This window comes from Neodiprion virginianus, chromosome 4, assembly GCF_021901495.1.
Source record: "Neodiprion virginianus isolate iyNeoVirg1 chromosome 4, iyNeoVirg1.1, whole genome shotgun sequence".
Classification (NCBI taxonomy): Eukaryota; Metazoa; Arthropoda; class Insecta; order Hymenoptera; family Diprionidae; genus Neodiprion; species Neodiprion virginianus.
In genome coordinates this window covers 15696849-15716383 of record NC_060880.1, presented here as the reverse complement: position 1 = coordinate 15716383, position 19535 = coordinate 15696849, and the positions used below count along the sequence as shown (strand labels likewise).

General features: G+C 37.2%; 2 protein-coding genes across 4 annotated transcripts; both read left to right on the top strand.

Moving 5' to 3' along the window:
• Positions 1-5496: 5496 nt before the first annotated feature.
• LOC124303501 (nucleolar GTP-binding protein 1) lies at positions 5497-8530 on the top strand. The gene is made up of 9 exons (XM_046760775.1): positions 5497-5664; positions 5935-6209; positions 6327-6564; positions 6658-6900; positions 6975-7229; positions 7300-7587; positions 7678-7956; positions 8076-8219; positions 8301-8530. Exons 1-9 carry the CDS (start codon positions 5617-5619, stop codon positions 8454-8456), a joined length of 1926 nt encoding a protein of 641 aa, XP_046616731.1. The 5' UTR covers positions 5497-5616; the 3' UTR covers positions 8457-8530.
• Positions 8531-8844: 314 nt separating this feature from the next.
• On the top strand, positions 8845-19524 carry LOC124303503 (mitochondrial import inner membrane translocase subunit TIM50-like). 3 transcript variants are annotated; one of them, XM_046760781.1, is made up of 9 exons: positions 8845-9336; positions 12309-12543; positions 12633-12773; positions 13438-13687; positions 13795-14375; positions 14458-14814; positions 14905-15000; positions 15111-15217; positions 19506-19524. In XM_046760781.1, the coding sequence occupies exons 2-8, from the start codon at positions 12331-12333 to the stop codon at positions 15174-15176; spliced, it is 1704 nt and encodes a 567-aa protein (XP_046616737.1). In that variant the 5' UTR covers positions 8845-9336; positions 12309-12330; the 3' UTR covers positions 15177-15217; positions 19506-19524. The 3 variants fall into 3 exon arrangements, with proteins under 3 accessions (XP_046616737.1, XP_046616736.1, XP_046616735.1); XM_046760780.1 differs by lacking the exon at positions 19506-19524 and adding an exon at positions 15290-18032; XM_046760779.1 differs by lacking the exon at positions 19506-19524 and having other exon boundaries at positions 15111-18032.
• Positions 19525-19535: the final 11 nt, after the last annotated feature.

Genomic DNA, 19535 nt, shown 5'->3' with positions numbered 1-19535 from the left:
TAAAAACTCACGCTTCCCCTACTCCAATAAAACATACCCAACCACACAATTCCCGCTAAAAGCCAACCGCTCGCAATTAATAATCCTCATCAACATTACGATTTCAACTACTACATCAACATTTCAATTTTACAGATGAATCTGTTGACAAACCAGGAAAATTTGGTCATAATATTCACCGATAGATTTCAGCCAAATATGCGAACTTTAGAAATAAAGCGAGCTGGTAACATTATTGTTGTAATATGCAATAGAGTCATGCCAGATTGGGTAAAGAGCGTGACCCGTCAGTTGTTATGGCACGACGATCTGCCACCAAGAATCTATAATTATAGCGTATATACCGACTACATCGTTAGCGATATATACACCACCGTCAATATTCTCGATTACGGGAATTATCCGAATAGCATAATAATAATCAAAGACGTAGATGGCGAAATATTTTCAATATTTTTTGATGATCAAAATTACAAGGTCAAGCAACACTTTATGATCGACAATCTGGCAATCGAAATTCCTAACAACGATAACGATGAACTAATAAACTAAAACCATGACGAGAGCCACTATCGGGTACATTATCAACTAATTCCATCATCATAACTAATCATGCCGCGCATAGATACATTTAGTTAAGTACACCGGATATATATATATAGCATACCTCTAACGATAAGATAGGAATAAAGAAACACCCAACCCCTATGCGGGAGTGACAGCTAATGTACGACGAGAAAGTACACCAAACAGATCCCTTAAAAGAAATGATGCCATACGAGAACAACGCTTTAACCTGTGTGCAAGGGAACTACCACAATGCGAAATAAACGACAACCGAACTGATGCAAAACTATGGTGATTGCAGCTCCAAAATGTACATCGTAGACCTTCAAGGATTTCACGGGGAAAATCATGTCTTCATGATAAAGGAAATCGCAGTGATGAGTTGCTGCGAAGGACCAATACACTATTCGATAGTCCGTATGGAAACAGAAAAATCCACTCTTCCGCCAGAAATCCAAACGCTCAACCATCAATTAACAGATCACCACCACGGGCTCGATTGGCACGATGGCACCGCCGTTGCCAGTGACGTAACTAAGGCATTAGAGGCAATGTACAAGAACACAAGAATCTACTTAAAGGGCTCAGATAAGGTCGGAACCTTAAGACCATACTTCAACGACATAGTAAACCTGGACGACCACGGTTGCCCGCCCTTAGCGGCGATTAAAGAAAGCGGAGTACCCTGCATACAACATTCTTTTATGGATTTTAAGCAACGTCATAGCATTACTTCACTGGGTGAAACAATCCTTCCGCGAGCCAGTAAACTGCGACAAATGGACAAACGAACCTAATCGGCTCCCATAAATAGCAATGCCAAGCTGTCAACGACGACGGGAGACACCGAAACGAAGGGTGCCCGAGTCATATAAGAAAATAGCCCTGAATTTACTGGGACACATCGTTAACACGATCGAAAAAGTTTGCAACGATCCAGAATAAAACCAACACCCCGTCTAAACCCAAGGGACATGCAAACAATAAAAAAAAAATAATAAATACGCGTCACCAGTCCTCTAACAAACCAAATACCTAAACCGATAATCAGACTTGCAAACCCCATATAATTATGCCCACTCGATAGCCCAGACATAATGAATTCATTTGCACCATGAAAAGAATTTGTTGAACTCATAACTTTACCGAATTGATAATACTGACGCCTATACGTTGTAACATTACAGGGCTAAAGATGTACGTTATCGACATGCAAGGACTTAGAGGGAAAAATAACACGTTCGTCATTAAAGAAATCACCGTGAGAAGGTGCTGCGGAACCGCAATACACCACCTTATCCTCATCACAAAGACAAATGGGACTAACTTACCCGCGAAAATTCAAAGGACTAATCACTGGCTGAAAGAGTGTCTCCACGGCCTTTCCTGGGTAGCCGGATCAAACACCCGCGCTCAATTGGAGGAATTAATAAACTCACTGGACGCTGAGGAAACTGTATACGTTAAAGGCAAGGAGAAGCAAACCATACTGCGCGAACATTTTAACACGGTAATCAACCTAGAAGATTACGGATGCCCAGGTATATCGGACATAAAAAACTACGGAACCCTGTGCGACGAACATTCAAAATTGAACCCGGACTTCAACTGCTCATACCAAAATACCGCAGCCATGATGTATTGGCTGAAAACAAAATTCTGTGGACCGGTGCCTTGTAGCCGATGAAAACCCAACCCAGACACCGCTTTAAAATCACCTGTGGCTAAAGACCCGGCGAAACTAGATCGAGCGCTCACCGCAAGGATAGGGCTAGACGTCTTGGAACAAGTAGTCGAAGCAATCAAGAGAATTAATTGCAATATTAAGGAAGACGAAGCCTAAAATAAGAACCACCCATCGCACAAAACACTGACGAAATATAACATCATCAAAATGTCCTAACCTCCTCCACAACCACACATCTTCACCAGAGCAAAAGACAATTCTTTCGAACACCAGAATGTTCATTAATTACAGTCGATTTTCTTTTACGACCACAGAGGATCGAGATGGATCTCCGGCTAGCAATCCTGCCCCAACTGATCTGGATGACTATGGCCCTAATCGCCTACGACTGCGGATCGAAAATGATGAACTTGACCACGGTATCTCTCCTTGAAGTAGGAACATGCGACCTGCCGAAACTACAACCTGTAACTAGCACCATCGAAATGCAGCTCCTAGAACTCACCGACTACTCAGAGGCACGAATCACGCAATGCAAGGTAGAGATACATCGATCGATTTTTCACTGCGGAATGCATTCGCATATTTCGGCAACTAGCAACGGACAACTCGAATATATACACTTTGTATCAAAAGAAGAATGCATACAAATGCACCTGTATAAATCGTGGAGATTCGGAGTTAATAGCATTATATCCTTATTAAAACCAAATGGAATAACGACAAAAACCATATCACTTGGCGGAGCAACGAATTTTGACGGGACTTGCGAAGGCATACAATACTCCGACGAATACGGAACATGGAGCGACGTAATAGTCCAAGGATACGTAAAGATCAGTCTAGCCGAATATACTGCAAAAATAAACCTAAATTCAAATAAAATCATATTTCGATCTGGAACAACGTGTGACTTCAGCAACGGTAATTGCGTTGCATTGCGTAGACAATGAAGGAGGAAACACGTTTTGGGAAACCTTGCCAAAGGATTCCTGTCAACTAGACCGATACGACGTCTTATACGAAGGCAGAGCCATAAAAATCAAGAACAGCGATGAAACCTATGACGAAGTATATACAACGCAATTATATATTTCACGGGGAAAATCAAAAAAATTTTATATGTCATGTCAGAGCGGTACTTGGTGGAAATTTCCAGATATTAGACACCGGAATCATTCACACAGCTACAGTTAGACTCACATCAGTAGTTTGGGTCACCAATTACCGATAAAGTATTGAAATACACCGGACAACGGGCATTCTGTCGCTCTAACCGAACGAACCGAGGAAGGAGTAATTACTGGATAAAAGATTTAATTAATTGGCTTACCTCTTGAGAATACTATGGATATGATGACTTGCAGCGTAGATTGGTGAGAGGATTTAACGGAATAACTGATTCTAATATATTCGGATACTTTGATTAACTTGGATTTATTTTATAAGTTCAATATTTCAAGTCACAAAAACGGAGTTACTTAGTGTAAGATCTTAAATTAATATGACAAAATGGAGCTGAAAGCTCGCTGGACTTTTGGGCAGAGTAACGTTGTATGAAAAGTTGAAATGCAAAAGGCAAAAGGATTTTACCGCGAGACTGTACCGGAACAATATGACGAATCTGGTCGTAGAAACCAAGTGGACGATCGGATGATCGGTCGCCGTTTTTATAGGGATCGATCGTTGCGCAGAACGATCCCCTCCTTTAGATTTTGTCACCTTTTGCGCACCTCCCTCTTTTTCTAGGAATTCTAATCAGGACACGACATCTTCGCCGCATGCACGCCTGTGATCTTAGTTCATTAGCTATTACTATATTGCAAGTTTTGACATATGGTATAACGCTGCACTGGTGCGGTGGTGCAGGTGCGGGGTCGTTGTTCTGTAATTTTCCATTCTGCGTGGACTTTGTTGTTGGGGCGCAAGCCCCCCTTGGCCCCTCGGCTACTGTGCTTCTTCCCGCCGTCTCGTGCTTTCGGCAGCTATTTCCTAATATGGTAATCGCAGTGCGGATGCGCTAGTGGTGACTCATGTTTTATGTTTGTGCCGTGTGCATTTTCGGGCTCACGATGCGCTTAATTCTAGTTCCTGTTTACTTCCTAATATTCTTACTATCCTGTTCGTTACAAAGTCTATATGTCATATTGGTTACTCGTCGTTTGTTAGTTTTATAGCGTGTATCTATATAAAATTACATATGTATTTTAATTGATTACTGTCGATATTCACCTGGAGTACAATAGCGATTGTTTATGAGACATGGTTGCTGTTTGCTTCACATTATTAGAATCGCGCTGCTGCGAATATTCTTAGGTGTTTGTGTTATAATTATCTTAACAAATTTAGGGTATTTAACAATTTGATAATCCATAGTTTTAGAGCAGGTTTACATGTGTGCTTTCGTGTATAATTCTCTTCTGTAATTATTAATTCTTATATTGATATAAATCGGCTTGGAAGCTTCTAGAACGTTTTTCTTATGTTTGTTGGTTGCCTGTCATTGGGCGTTGCCACGTATGCATCTTTGAGTTTATTGCGAGTTGATTTACCTTCAATCGTTTCGTCGGTAAGTTTCCTAATGGGTTCTCTAGATGAAGCTCTGTATGGCTCTACATTGGAGATCTGCATTGCCTTCAAAACGTTGCGCGTGTTGCCTACAATACGGCGTTACGGAGGAAGGTATAGTTCATGCTGGATCTGCTGGATAATTAGTATTCACGGTTTTGAAGTCTCTGGTTTTATGGATTATTCCAACAGTGCTATCTTTACATTATATTGGTTATACATTTATCTATGGTTTTACAATCTTCTGTACTCCAGGTTATATGTTATAGTGTAAGTCGCTTACAGTATAGCTCTCAGCTCCGAATGCACAAATGGCATTGTCGAGTGCTATATAATAATTGGATATAATCGTGTTAGTTAATTATGGTGTTAATATGATAGTGATATGTAATAACGTATAATAATATTATAGCTCTTTGTAGTGCGAAGATCTCGTAACATGGTTTTTAAGCTTTGGTTAGTGAATGTCATAGTTATTTCCATCTAGGGATAATCCAAATAGTTAGACAGTTGTTTTGATTCCTTATGGTTACAAGATTCTCGTAGTTCGAGTTTGGTTAGTTGATAAAAGTAACATGCAGTAATAATAGTCGATAAAACATACGGACGTTCCGGTCGGATGTTACACTGTGCTGGTAACTTAGTTGATTTATTATCTCACGGAGGGCGCGACACCATCTTTCTTTTCGGGAACGTCGTGCAGCACGTGCGTGATCTGCGTGATGGAATCCCAGTAACATTAGCAATATTCTTCATATATTTGTTGTCACCCAAGTGACAAATTATCTGCAAAAATGGCTCTGTATAATTTCAAAAAGATTGCCGTTGTCCCGACAGCCAAGGTAAGCAAATCCTCGATTGAGCGTCGAATCTTAACCTAGTCAAAAAGACACGTTCAATCCTGATGTCAAGCCAGAAGTACTAATTTCATTCACGCTCTGACACTGCACAATAAATCCCAAATAATGATCCGCACTTCTGTAATCCGACTCGTCGACTCACTGATTCAGAAGTCTTGAAAATTGAAGTTACCAATATTTTTAGGTTATCGATATGTCCACACCGTTATTTTTTCGAGGATTAATAATGTCATCTTGTCTGATGTTTTACAGGACTTCATCGATATCATCTTGTCCAAGACTCAGCGCAAAACACCAACCGTCATACACAAAAACTACAAAATATCAAGAATCCGTGCATTTTATACTCGCAAGGTGAAATTCACCCAGCAAAATTTCCACGATCGCATGAGCCAAATTATCCAAGAGTTTCCAAAACTCGACGATGTTCATCCCTTCTATGCCGATCTCATGAACGTTTTGTATGACAAAGATCATTACAAACTGGCTCTGGGACAGATTAACACTGCTCGCCACTTGATCGACAAGTAATTATGCTTCTTTTTCATAATTCGAATTAATGCTTTTTCCACATTTGCTCGTTTCAAGCTCGCGAAAGTGAAGAACTTGTCTGTGTTGAAATTTAATACGTCTAATTTTTTTAGCGTTGCAAAAGACTATGTGCGTCTTCTAAAGTATGGAGACTCCCTGTATCGTTGTAAACAACTGAAGAAAGCTGCGCTGGGTCGGATGGCTACCATAATGAAAAGACAGGCTGCAAATTTAACTTACCTAGAACAGGTTCGGCAGCACTTAGCTCGATTGCCGAGCATTGATCCGTATACTCGCACGATCATCATTTGCGGTTTTCCCAATGTTGGCAAAAGTAGCTTCATAAACAAGGTGAATTACCTCGTTATCTGGTTAGCAAATGTGTCTAATTATCGCTAATTTTTAAGCAAAAGCTTTTGAGACATTGACTGATTTTATAAACAGATCACTCGAGCGGACGTCGAGGTGCAGCCTTACGCGTTTACGACAAAATCACTGTACGTTGGACACACAGATTATAAGTATTTGCGCTGGCAAGTCGTAGACACACCCGGAATTTTAGATCACCCATTAGAGGAGAGAAATGTTATAGAAATGCAGGCTGTCACAGCGCTTGCACATTTACGTGCTGCAGTTTTGTATTTTGTTGATATATCTGAGCAGTGCGGCCATTCGTTAGAGGAACAGGTAATTTATTCAAAAGAAAATATCACCGACTGACTTTATGTGCATTTGTGATTAAAACTTAATTACCTATGCAGGTAAAGCTTTTCGAGTCCATCAAACCTTTGTTCACAAACAAGCCACTGATGATCGTTCTGAATAAAGTTGACGTTCTTCGACTGGAGGAGCTGCCGGAAGACAAACGTGAAACTCTAAAGCCTTTCGAGGACGATCCTGACCTTCCGGTAATTGAAATGAGCACAATTACTGACTACGGGGTCATGGAAGTCAAGACTCAAGCCTGCGATCGGCTGTTGGCTCACAGAGTCGAGCTCAAAATGAGAACGAAGAAGGTAAAGTTGTGGAACAATAACCATGAAACAGAATTTCTCGCGAATTTTGCTCATTATATTTATTCAACAGATGGAATCTGTCCTGAATCGATTACATGTAGCTCAGCCAACTGCCAGAGACCAAAAAGCGAGGCCACCCTGCATTCCGGAAAATATTCTCAAAAAGAAAGAATTGGCAGCTGCAAAGACCGAAAGAAAGAGGAAACTGGAGCGTGAGATCGAGGAGGAAATGGGCGACGATTACGTATTGGACTTGAAGAAAAATTACGACATTGAAGGGGACCAAAAGTACGACATTATTCCGGAGTTCTGGGAAGGCCACAACGTAGCGGACTACATAGACCCCGACATTTTCGAGGTAACCGTCGATTGAATCGATTTTAGGAAGCGAAAAATAATGCTGTAAATCATATTCCCATTATTGTTATCCCTATTTTGTTATGCACAGAAATTGAACGCTCTGGAGCAAGAAGAAAACCTGCGGGAGGAAGCAGGCATTTACGATGCTAAGATTCCGGAATTGAGTGAAACTATGCGAGAGATTCGCGACTTGGCAAAACAAATTCGGGACCGCAAAGCCATCATGAAAGACGAAGCACGAATCGCAAAGGCCTCTACTAAGCCTGTTATGCCTCGCACAGCTGGCTCAAAAGTGCGAGATCGTTCCGTCACCAAGCTCCGTGATCAAATGGAAGACTTGGGTGTTGATATGGAGGGCACAGAAAATGTAAGTTGGCATATTCCTCCAACAGGCGTATGAATATGAAATATAAGAAAGAAGTGTTTTAGGTAAAAATGCAATGACCATTTTATCGTTCTTCAATCATTCTCCATTATATTCGACAGGCGAACTTCACCAGGACCAGAAAGAGATCTAGATCGCAATCGCAGCCTGCCACTAAAAGGATGCGACTTCAATCCGAGTCCCAGTCTAGAGCGCGTAGCAGTTCTAGACCAGCTCGTAATGATATGGGAATTAAGGATAATGTTGTAAGTGCTGAAGTTTCATTTTTTAAGTTCAGCTTTTTTTTTCTGTAGTTTAATTACACACTCTATGTTTCTCTATCACAGATGAAGATGAAGTTAAAAAACATAGCACACAAAGCAGTGGCAAAGAAAGTGGGCAAAAAGGGATTGAAAGGAGAAGCCGATCGATTCATCGGGACAAAGATGCCGAAACATTTGTTCGCTGGGAAACGAGGAGTCGGAAAAACGGACAGGAGATAAATATATATTATATATATATATTTTTATATCAGAACTGCTCCACCGTAAATACATATGTATACGCGTTATACTTATGTAACTAGCAAACTTTATTTCTACCTAGAATCAGCGGAAACTAAATATCCAGGCATATACTTGTGAAATTCGATTCTTCATTAGCATTATCAGTGGAAAATTGCGAATAAATAGCATTACATAGTCTATAACGATAATAAATTAAGGATAACGATCAACTAAAATTTCATTTAATTTCGCATTTGAGCCGACAATTTAACGAGTGTTTCTGACATTGAGTAGGAATGTTGTATAAAAAGATGAAAGATCAACCAAATGAAAGAAAATTAAAACAGTTTACATACTGTAAAATAGAAATTATTCAATAACTTCGGTGCTACAATTATAACGATAAATTATTTCACCGCGCTTTGCAGTAAATGTTTGGTGTTACATAACGTAAGGCGATTCATTCGGTTCGAATAAGGGATAGGCAATTTATGGATGACGAAATCCGAATCTCAGTGTTGTGACACGAGGTAGCGCCGTTGCGGGCGGAAGTGTGACTGAAGTCGGCTAGGCCTGCTTATAAATAAGGCAACAAATGCAGCAAGGTTTTGCGCTCAAGATATAGAAGTGAATTTACAACAATTAAAATGAAATATACAATTTTATTGACTAAAGCGAAGTCGGGGTGAATATATTTGTCGAAAACATCGCGGCGCTACCTCGTAGTATTTTCAAGTGACGCCGTCGCCATGTTTGTTTTTAGTATTTGAGGAATGAAAAGTGAACGCTAGAATCGGTTTGAATAAATACTCTTGAAATTTGGTGAAATAGCGGGTTTGTCAGAAGTGACAATAGTGTCGATGATTTCCGGAATATGGTAAGCACCCAGCGTCCCGCTGTTATTGTTTATTTATGAACGTTTTTATGTTGTTTTTTTTTCATACAACAATTTGATTCTCTCGCGGCTAGTGGAATGAACGCATAGTAGCTGCCTAGGCACAAACACGCCTCGTATACACGTTCCAAACTCCTTTCTACACCGACGAAAACGATTTTCGGAACGAGCTGCGGAACGCGATATTCAAACCCTCGATCGGAAATGAGGTTTGCTTACGCCAGACTCGTTATTCGGCCAATATCATTGCCGAAAATATCCGTCGTTTCACTCCAAGCTCTGCGGAGGCAGCCGCACGCCGCTGTAATCGAATTATCGGGACATTCGATTCGCCGCCAATATTATACCCCGTAAAAATCATCAAGTAACCGCAACGGCAATGTCGACTTTTGCCCAATTCCCCAATTCTCAAATTTTCCGCATTGCAAACGCGGTTTAATCGATATTTCAGCATCGCGTTTAATGCAATAGTTGATACGTTCAATGCGCGTTCGAAAAATACGAATAAACATCTAAATTATACTTCATTCATCGACACAACGAACTTTCCCTACGCAACTTGCCGCTCTTTTTGTTCGGTGTCGTACACGTTAATTGTCCCTCAGTTCGTACCGGTTCTTCGAAATTTTCCATGCTTCAAATAATCCAACGCGCGTTATTTTTACACGCAATTATTTTATACCGTATACCCAGCAAGCAAACCGCGCTGAACCAGCAGCCTCAACGCTTTTTCCTGACTCTTCTACACTTCTAGGCACACATGCCAGAAGCGCAGGTGTCTATAAATAGATCTTCGTACTCTGAAAACGTCAATTAATTTGGCGCTAAATCCTGGAGTTTTCCAAACTGCAATTCATCGTATCTTTAAACATGTATTTTGATAAATAAAAAAAAATAATGAAAACCAATTTTATTTTGACAAACCCAAAAATTTTTACATATGCCGTTGAAAAGAGTTCACAAACGTTTATAAAACAATTTGTTTCATGTTATAAACATTGTACCTATCTTATAAACAAAAGTTATTCTCATGTCTTTGGATTTGAAGAATAACATTTTCAAGCATTCCATAAACTATTCACACTTTTACTTCTACCTTATTATGTCATCAACTGATTATTCATATCTTGTCGCTCTTTTCTTCTTTTTCACTCTTGAGTCTTGAGCATGTAATGACTGGACACGTAATTACAAAATTCATTGTCATCCAAACAATAGATGTGTGAATTTTTGCTACAGAAAGTAAAATACAAGAGACGTGTACTGAATTTTAGTCCAATATAATATTGAAAAAGATCATCGTAGCTCTGAGTGTAATTCAAATGTAATTCATGCGTAATTTCTGTATTAACGACGTTTGTCACATGATGCTATTAGGTCGAACCAAGCACATTTATTAGCCTTGTCATTTCCGTTCTCGACCAGTAAAGTATCCACTGATTACCAGACCGGATCCTTCCCAAACTGCCATGTTTTGACCTTCCAACAGCTAGCAAAATTCCCAATGAATGCGGGGATGTAAATTTCCAAAAAAAAAATCCTAATCTTAAGTCATCAAAACACGCTTATTTACAGGCCATGTCTTTGAATAACCTAATTAATTTTTTCAACAGACACCATCATGAATTAACAAAATACTTCTTCGATTCAAAGCACCTTACAAATAGCATATTGAATAGTTGAAGTCTATAACGCTGATGTAACTTTAGATTTGATTAAATGGCCTTAAACTATAATAAAGTAAAAGATGTATTTACATTACATTTTGGGAATTCAACTCCTTGAAGGCATTTTAAAATAAGAAACAATGATTTTTTTGTTTCTGTGTCGCGTCATCTCAACATTGCTAATTCTAATCTCGTAATACATGCGGAATCTATCTGTTCATCTCTTCTGTCTATCAAGTGACGAATGGCACAGAGTTAAATGGGGGAAAAGCAGGGACCACCAACAATGTTGAGAGCAATCAATATCTCGAGAGCGTGGGTGAGTGGTGGGGGTAGGAGTTGTCGGCTTTTGGGGTCTGAGGGTGGCTGTTGCTAAGGGGAAATAGTGTCAGTAATGAGCGACCTACCCTCCCTCCATTGCTTTTTCCTAATTCCCTGCTTCCCATCTTTTGTGATCTGACATTAAAACAAGGTCAAAGATTGCAATGTTGATATAACGATGTACCATTTTCAGGAAAAATTGATATGTCTCAACTCTAAGATAATCCTGAAATTTAGTAAACCGTGATCGATAAACATACATGCATTTTTTGAAAACTCTGAATCTTCAGAGTCGTTCTAAAATTGCCATACGATGATTTTTTGGTTCATTGTTACAATACTTTAACATTAACATTGCCAACTTTATTCAAGGTTGTGTCCACTGCAAACAACCTTGTACCCTATATTTCCAACATGATATCCAATGAAGTGTTCATGAATATTCGATGTTCCATATCTTTACAATTGTCGTTTATTATACTCCTTTCCTTCGTTTTTAATTTATATCAGTTGAGGCAGCAGTCTTGCCATTTCATTCTTATCGATAAATCGTTGATTTGAATATCATGCGAACAGATGACAGTGCTTCACTGTCAATTCGCTTCTGTAAACAAATTTTCATTGGACAGATGCTGAAATTTGGTCATGATTTGTGTTTGTGAAAAAAAAAATTTAAACATCTATTAAAATACACGTATATATATATAATAGTAATTCAAAACGTATATTCATATCGATTTATATCTGTATATGAGACACAATGAAATTCACTGCAGAATTCAATTATTCATAGTCTTTATAAAAGAAACTGAATTTATTTATTGATGGATTTCTTTGGCAGAATGGGAAAATTTATTGAAAAAATACTTTTCATGATGTGAGTCCCTTTACTTATGCGACAGTTTTCGTCATTTCTTGATCACCAACAAGTTTGGAAGCTATATTTGGGAACACTTTTGCTTTTAGAAAGTTTGAAAAGTGGACAAGGATGTGGCTCCGAAGTGAACACGTTGGTCGAAGGCTTAGAGGTAGGTTGGGGGCGGCTGGAGCAACGAGTTCAAAAGTAACAGGCAGTAGAGTTCAGTCAGGAGCGGTGAGAAAGATTCCAGCAATAACAAACAGTAATCAGCGTGTAAACACATCGAGCAGATGCGGTAGATTGACCAGATGGAGACGAAGATCGCCAAATCTTTTAAAGGAGGTGGGGAATTACTTTATTCTCCATGGGGTATTTCACAAATTAACAGACTTTGTTCAATTCCTAATTTACTTTCCTTCTAATTTATCCAGGCCTGCAGAGAGAACGTTTTACACTTTGCTAAATCACCTCCGATCAGGCGAGAGAGAGGACCACGAAGGCGCAAGTGTATAAAGCGGGCAATGGGCACTTCAACACCTTTACATCGCGTACCCCCAAAGGATTCGATAATTGTGAGTATGATTTAAGTTGCTTAAAAAAATGGTTCAATTTTTTAAATCTTAATCTCGCCAATCACTTATTCGCTTTGTGAAATGATTTCTAGTGCTCGTGAATATCTTGAAATCGATCCAACTGATTTACTTCAAATTTCATGATAGTTTTCTTGGATAGTTTATCCTCTTTGCCATAATTTAAAATTCTGGGTCTATTTTTTTTTTCTCTTCTTGCAAAATGGTAACCATTTGAAGATGGAACTCAATTGTTTAGCCACAATTTAATCAAATCGTTCATTTCATTTACAAAGAAATATGATATTTGAAAAAGTAGTAATATCGTTGCAAAAAGGATAAACTATTCCAGAACGCTGTCTCCAAATTTGAAGTAAATCGTTTCATCCATTTTCAAGATATTGTGGGAACCACAAAACATGTCATCGAGCTAATTGGTTGATATTAGCGTCAATATCAGTGCATCTCATTGATTGATTTCAGTATTAAAAATATGTCCCCGAAGCTCCTCCTGCATACTTTAGATTAAAACAACTCCCAATCAAATTGAATAATTGGTCTTTTAGTTATAAATTCCCGAGTTTCACCCCCTCAAACGATTCCGTTATTCAACTCTACTCAATACTTGAGTTGATCTTTACTGTGTGAATAAAAATTTATCCTATAGCCACCGAAGAGCGCGACGGTGTCCAAAGTATCTGAAGAGTCGAAAGAAAATTGGAACCTCATATCGTCCACGGTCTATTCAACGCCAACTTTCAACGGGGAAGTTCCAATTTGTCCGCCAACACCGCCTCAGGAGGGTAAACCTTCTACACCAAGTGTAGTCGCTCTTGCCGAACTGATGCCGCCGCCGACCGAAACACCGCATCCTGATTTGTCCTGCTTATTGAGCGAGGAGAGCAACAGAGCTCATGGTCAGTGTTTACATTCTATAACTGTTGGATCGTTGAAACTCTTCCTGATATTTGACAACTTCAAAACTCAAGCTTCTCCCGTCATCTGTTGTCATCTTTTATTCCAGATATATTAACGTTGCACTGTGGTTACCCGGAGATATGTCCTAGCAGCGAGTCATCCATCGATTACTACAACAACATAATTCATTCGACGCCGATATACGGCAGCAGAATCTCTTACCAGGCGGAGAGACACTTTCCGACAATGAAGTACACCTATGTCGACGGCAACGAGAACTGCAACGAGGAATGTAAATACCAGTTTTCAAACTCTGGCAGCGACTCCTCAAAGTACGAAAGCGCCCAAGATTTCCCCACATCAAAATACACTAATTTGGCTGACGTGTATTCACGGAATTCAAACCGCTCGTCAGACGCTAATGACGAACTGAACACCAAATACGATTCTGAGGACGTCAACAGAGGTTATCAAGATGTGAAATACATGGACGTTGGAAATGAAGAAATCGTTGAAAGCTGCGGGGTTGAAAATATGGTCACCCAGGTGCAAGAGGACTGGGAACCCTTCGATCCCTACTTGTTCATCAAACATTTGCCACCTTTGACACCAGCGATGAGGGCCAGATGTCCAGCGCTGCCCTTGAAGACCAGAAGCAGTCCGGAGTTTAGTCTAGTTCTTGATTTGGTGAGTCTCGTTGCGAGGAAAGATTCGTTGCTGCTTATTCCGATCCTGTTGCTTAACTAATAAATGCCTTTCTATCTCACAGGATGAGACGCTCGTTCACTGCAGTCTTCAGGAATTGACCGATGCAGCTTTCCGTTTTCCAGTTGTATTCCAAGAAATAACTTACACGGTTTTTGTCAGAACAAGACCGTTTTTCAGAGAATTTCTCGAGCACGTGTCTTCGCTGTACGAAGTGATACTTTTCACCGCGAGCAAACGGGTCTACGCGAATAAATTGATGAATCTTTTAGACCCGACGAGAAGATTGATTAAATATCGTCTCTTCAGAGAACATTGCGTATGTGTTAATGGAAACTACATCAAGGATCTCTCCATTCTGGGCAGAGATCTCTCAAAGACAGTTATCATCGACAACAGTCCGCAGGCCTTCGGCTATCAGGTTGGTGAAACATTTATCGCTGCTGTTACAGAGTTTCCGTGGAATAACGTTGTAACAAAGTCGTAATAACTTTGACCTGATTATTTACAGCTAGAGAATGGTATTCCAATAGAAAGCTGGTTCGCCGATCGCTCTGACAGCGAGTTGATGAAGTTATTACCATTTTTAGAAAATTTAGTGAATTTGGTAAGTCGACGTTATATTTATTTATCACGTTTTGGCTCTTTTTTTATGGCATAAATGCATGAACAATCGATCTTCTTTGTATAAAACAATTTTCACTTTGTCAATTGCAGGGAGGTGATGTTAGGCCGCATATCAGGGATCAGTTCAGACTCTTCAGTTTCTTGCCACCCGATTAACTCGTTTTGTGTGATGATGAGAATTTCGGTTGTTGAGAAAAGTAAATAAATACATTTTTTATTATCCTCAGGCTATGTAATGTATACATTATGTTGTTTTTTTTTTTTTTTAGAGAGTTTCGTTGGCCGTATTCACAGGTGCTTTTATCGTTCATCGTCTGGCAAAAATTACGATTGTTGATCTGTTGAAGAAATGCTCGCACTGTGAATATAGCCTAAAACGAGAAACATTCTCTGTACACTTAAGTCAAGTCGTTTTGATGTTTTTTTAGGCTCTGAGAGAGCTTGTAAGTCTTCACCACAATGCATTGAAACACTTATATTTTCATTAACGATATACAGAGTTTTTTTATGTACAAAATTTATACATAGAATGCATATCTCATACATTGATGTAATATCATCAATAGATTATTATCTTTCATACGTATTAAGATACGAATTTTTTTTTTATTTGCGGATAGAAAATGTAAGAGAATTTACTAATTGTTTATCGTCAGAGATAATTTTATATCCTTAAGAATTGCTTATTGTATGCAATAAACACCTAATTGAATTTGAAACGCAACAAAGATATTTGTGGGATATATGTATACATTGAGTCCTGATGATATAAGATAGTTCAGTTACTATTTTTTTTTTTTAAACGGATCAGAAGGATGAAGAAAGATCTCTATTACGAAACGGTTGTGTTTATCTTGAGAAAACAAATATATATAAATAAATAAATAAGCTCTCTGCTGTGCAGGGAACGTACAAAGGCGTCTTTTCCATAAAATTCTTGTGAAAATTTTTCTACGACGTTCTAATTCAATTGATAAAATCGTGAAAGTAAACCGCAATACCCAGTAACATTCGCCGTTTACCTGAAAATTTATAGCCACTGTTGATACACTAGTGTATACTGTAATGTTAAAATCACACAAAGTACATGTATACATGCTATGGGCTAAGTATTACAAAATGCCCAGACATTTTCGTTATGCACACACTAACGCATGCATTCAGCTACAATCATTGCATGAAACTTCAAAACTACGTACAAGTATAATAATGGTTGATAAACCTTTGACATTTTTCGTCTGTTTTATTACTCTTTAGTCACGTAAGAATTATTGAAAAATTCATATCAGGGAGTCTAGAGTTCGGAGATATTTTCTGGAGACAGGGAATTTGAATTCTCTGAAAATTTTAGACAATTGTTGTGCGATTTCTAGAATTCAAAAAATTTTTTGTTTCATCTCATGAAATTATTCACGTTCGTTCAAAGCAATCACGATGTAGAACACAGCAGCCATTTTTTATATGTTTATTCGTCAACGATCTACAATTCACTTTAACTCTTCAAGTAGAAAAGGGTTAAACCTGGAATTCTCAGGAACCGTTGTATCACTAAACTGCTAGACATCTTGTCAAATGTATATACAAATCTATATGTGTGCATACAAGTACATGACGCGTGAACTTTGTGATCTATAAGCAGGATTATACAAATTTTTTTTTATTCCTTAAGACAAGAGAACAAACATTAAAATGTTTATTCGTAAAAAATACATTGCATTTAGTTTTAACATAAATTCTTGTTACTACTCCTCTATTTTGAAATTGTAAATCAGTTTTCTTTTCTTCACCTTTTCCTAATAGTGATGAATTCTTATTTTGTTAAAACACAGGCACGCGTCGTCATTAATAAACAGGAACCGAATCAAAAAAAAAGGAAAGAAAAACTTCAATACATTTGTCCTTTACGATTCATTGGATAGCCATTATTCTTATTTGCTATCCGGTTGAAAAGTAATGATATCTAATCGGCACCTGACTTATCTGAGCCATTTCATATTCGTATGTCATTGAAAATTTCATTACACACTTGTAATGGTGTGGAAAATTTTTTATTATGTTCGCTTTCATTTCAAAGCAAATTATTAACATAGGCAAATCTCCGATGTTTATTTGTGTCATACAGTATGCGATAGCATTCTTTTTTAAACGTATTATAACGTTCATTAGAAACATAGAGCCTCTAATTGTATAAGTAAATCATAAGATGTAGGTTTTTCTATGAAAAAGAAAAAGAATGAAGAAAAAAAAATGTATAGTTAAGATCGTGTATAATTACTGCAATCTTCATCGTTCGATATGCGTAGTACTGGGCTCACATTTTATTGACAAACTTATCAAGTGTTTATTGCTACGCGAAAACTTGGTAAATTTATTATATTTGATATTTTGTAATATCAAAAAATTTTAGAGCTATTATGTTATTAATGACCGTCATTTAAAGGAGTTATGATGAAACAATGTCTATGAATACTTATTATATCTTTACTATTTTCCTTTTTGTATGATAAGCGCCCTGATTGTTAGTTATTATTATGTCACAAATGCATACATTCATACGTATATTGAAATTTATGTCTTCAATTAAATATGCTTAAAACGATGTGGTATGAAAATTCAATATATGATACTAAAAAAGCTTTTCTCAATTTCTTAAGCCTTTGGCGCAGGCGAAATAAAAAAATGAAAATTGAAGAAATTAGGAAAAAAGGAATATGTAACAAATTAAGATACATTTCTATTTTTATAATTCATAAAGTGATATCGATGAAGTTATTATTGGTATTATTATTATTATTATTATTATTATTATCATCATCATCATCATCATTGTTATGTGATGACCACATGAAACGACAGGTACACAAAAAAAAAAAAAACAATTTTGAGTACAAATTTTTAGAGCATTAAAGAAACGGAGAACTGAGAAATTTTTTCATTGTTTCATAATAAGTGAAAACAAAGCGATGATGAAGAAGTATACAGAATAAAAAAAAAAAATTAAAAAAAAGTATAGAACAAAAAATGGTGTACAAAAAAAAGCATAGAAAATAGTATCGATTAAATAAAAACCGACAAGAGAATTCAAATAGTGAAGAAATGTATGAAATTATCATCGAAGGAAAAAAGTCACTAGTGTTTTAATTGTTATTCTACAGGGTCAGAAATAAAAATTTTAAGAGAAATTGGAATAAGAAAAAAAAAAATCGAAACACGCATTTGCAAATAGCACGTGCTTACGACTACTTTGAAAATTTATGTATCCAACTAAATAAATGTGATACGTTGGACGTATGCCTGTGACTGCACACAGAAATGACGAGAATATATTTCAAAATCGAATTATATTCGAATACCACTGAACACAGATCCTTTAAAGATGGCAAAAGAAACAAACCTGCAATATTGCCATACTTGTGACACAGAATATGTTATAAATATACATATTTATGACATGAAAAAATAGTGGAAAAAAATGTATTTAAAAACAATGTTGCAAGTAACAATCTGTAAATAATATTAAATATTCATAGAATAGTATATTCAGAAAGGTAACAAAATGAATATGATTATAGCTTATGATTAGTCTGAGAAACCATATTATGCAATGCAATGGATATATTATAACTGTGTTAATATATGACACAGAAAAACAAGTATGATTTGCAGATAATTGTAACATCTTGAATAGAAGGAAAAATCATTCCAAAAATGAATTAAAATTGTCACGATGGTGCGTTGAGAAAAGTAAAAAATCTTCCTTTAGTGATCCGAAAAAAAATTTCAAGCCACATTCATAGGTGTAAATATAGGTAAATATAACTTTCTAAGATTTCTATCAGCATCTAAGAAAAAAGAAGAATCATACTGTTTTTCGTATAACGATATAAATAATAAATACATAATTACTTAATCGAATTAGATAGCAAATTATTATGTCACAATTATACTATACAATACATATGCATGTATATATGCATATATATATGTTTGTATGTATACATATGCGAGAGCGTGAGACATGCATGAAGTGTGTCATTTTACGGATACATTACATTAAATATCAATAAGATGAAAAATGTTAATCTGAAAGCTCTATAATTGAATAGGAATAAGTGAATCTTAACAATAGACGTGTATATAGAGCAGAAAAATTGTATCCGTATCATGCGTATATAAATACAAAGAAATTATGCATAAATTTAAACACACACATTAGACACACTTGTGTGTATAACAATTAAAATGAAAAAGCTTTAGTTATCTGGAACAATCGACACACACGAGACTATTATAGATAGTAATATTCATCAAAAATGAACATCTCTTGTTCCAAGGCAAAATAGCTATTCTTGACTTCTCACTTCTATCTAAAAGTTCGATCTAAAAGAAACTATCGTGTAATAACATCTGACTGTAGTTTCAACAATATTATTATTAATAAACACCAGTTAGACGCATAAATTGGATTATATTCTATCTTTTCAGCTACCTCAAACGAGAAGTATCGTCTTTTAC

Coding starts and splice junctions, on each gene's coding strand:
- LOC124303501 (XM_046760775.1), top strand. CDS start 5,617: ATGGCTCTGTATAATTTCAAAAAGATTGCCGTTGTCCCGACAGCCAAG. Junction 5,665..5,934: donor CCGTTGTCCCGACAGCCAAG/GTAAGCAAATCC, acceptor GATGTTTTACAG/GACTTCATCGATATCATCTT. Junction 6,210..6,326: donor GCTCGCCACTTGATCGACAA/GTAATTATGCTT, acceptor TAATTTTTTTAG/CGTTGCAAAAGACTATGTGC.
- LOC124303503 (XM_046760781.1), top strand. CDS start 12,331: ATGTGGCTCCGAAGTGAACACGTTGGTCGAAGGCTTAGAGGTAGGTTG. Junction 12,774..13,437: donor CCCCAAAGGATTCGATAATT/GTGAGTATGATT, acceptor TTTATCCTATAG/CCACCGAAGAGCGCGACGGT. Junction 14,815..14,904: donor CGCAGGCCTTCGGCTATCAG/GTTGGTGAAACA, acceptor GATTATTTACAG/CTAGAGAATGGTATTCCAAT.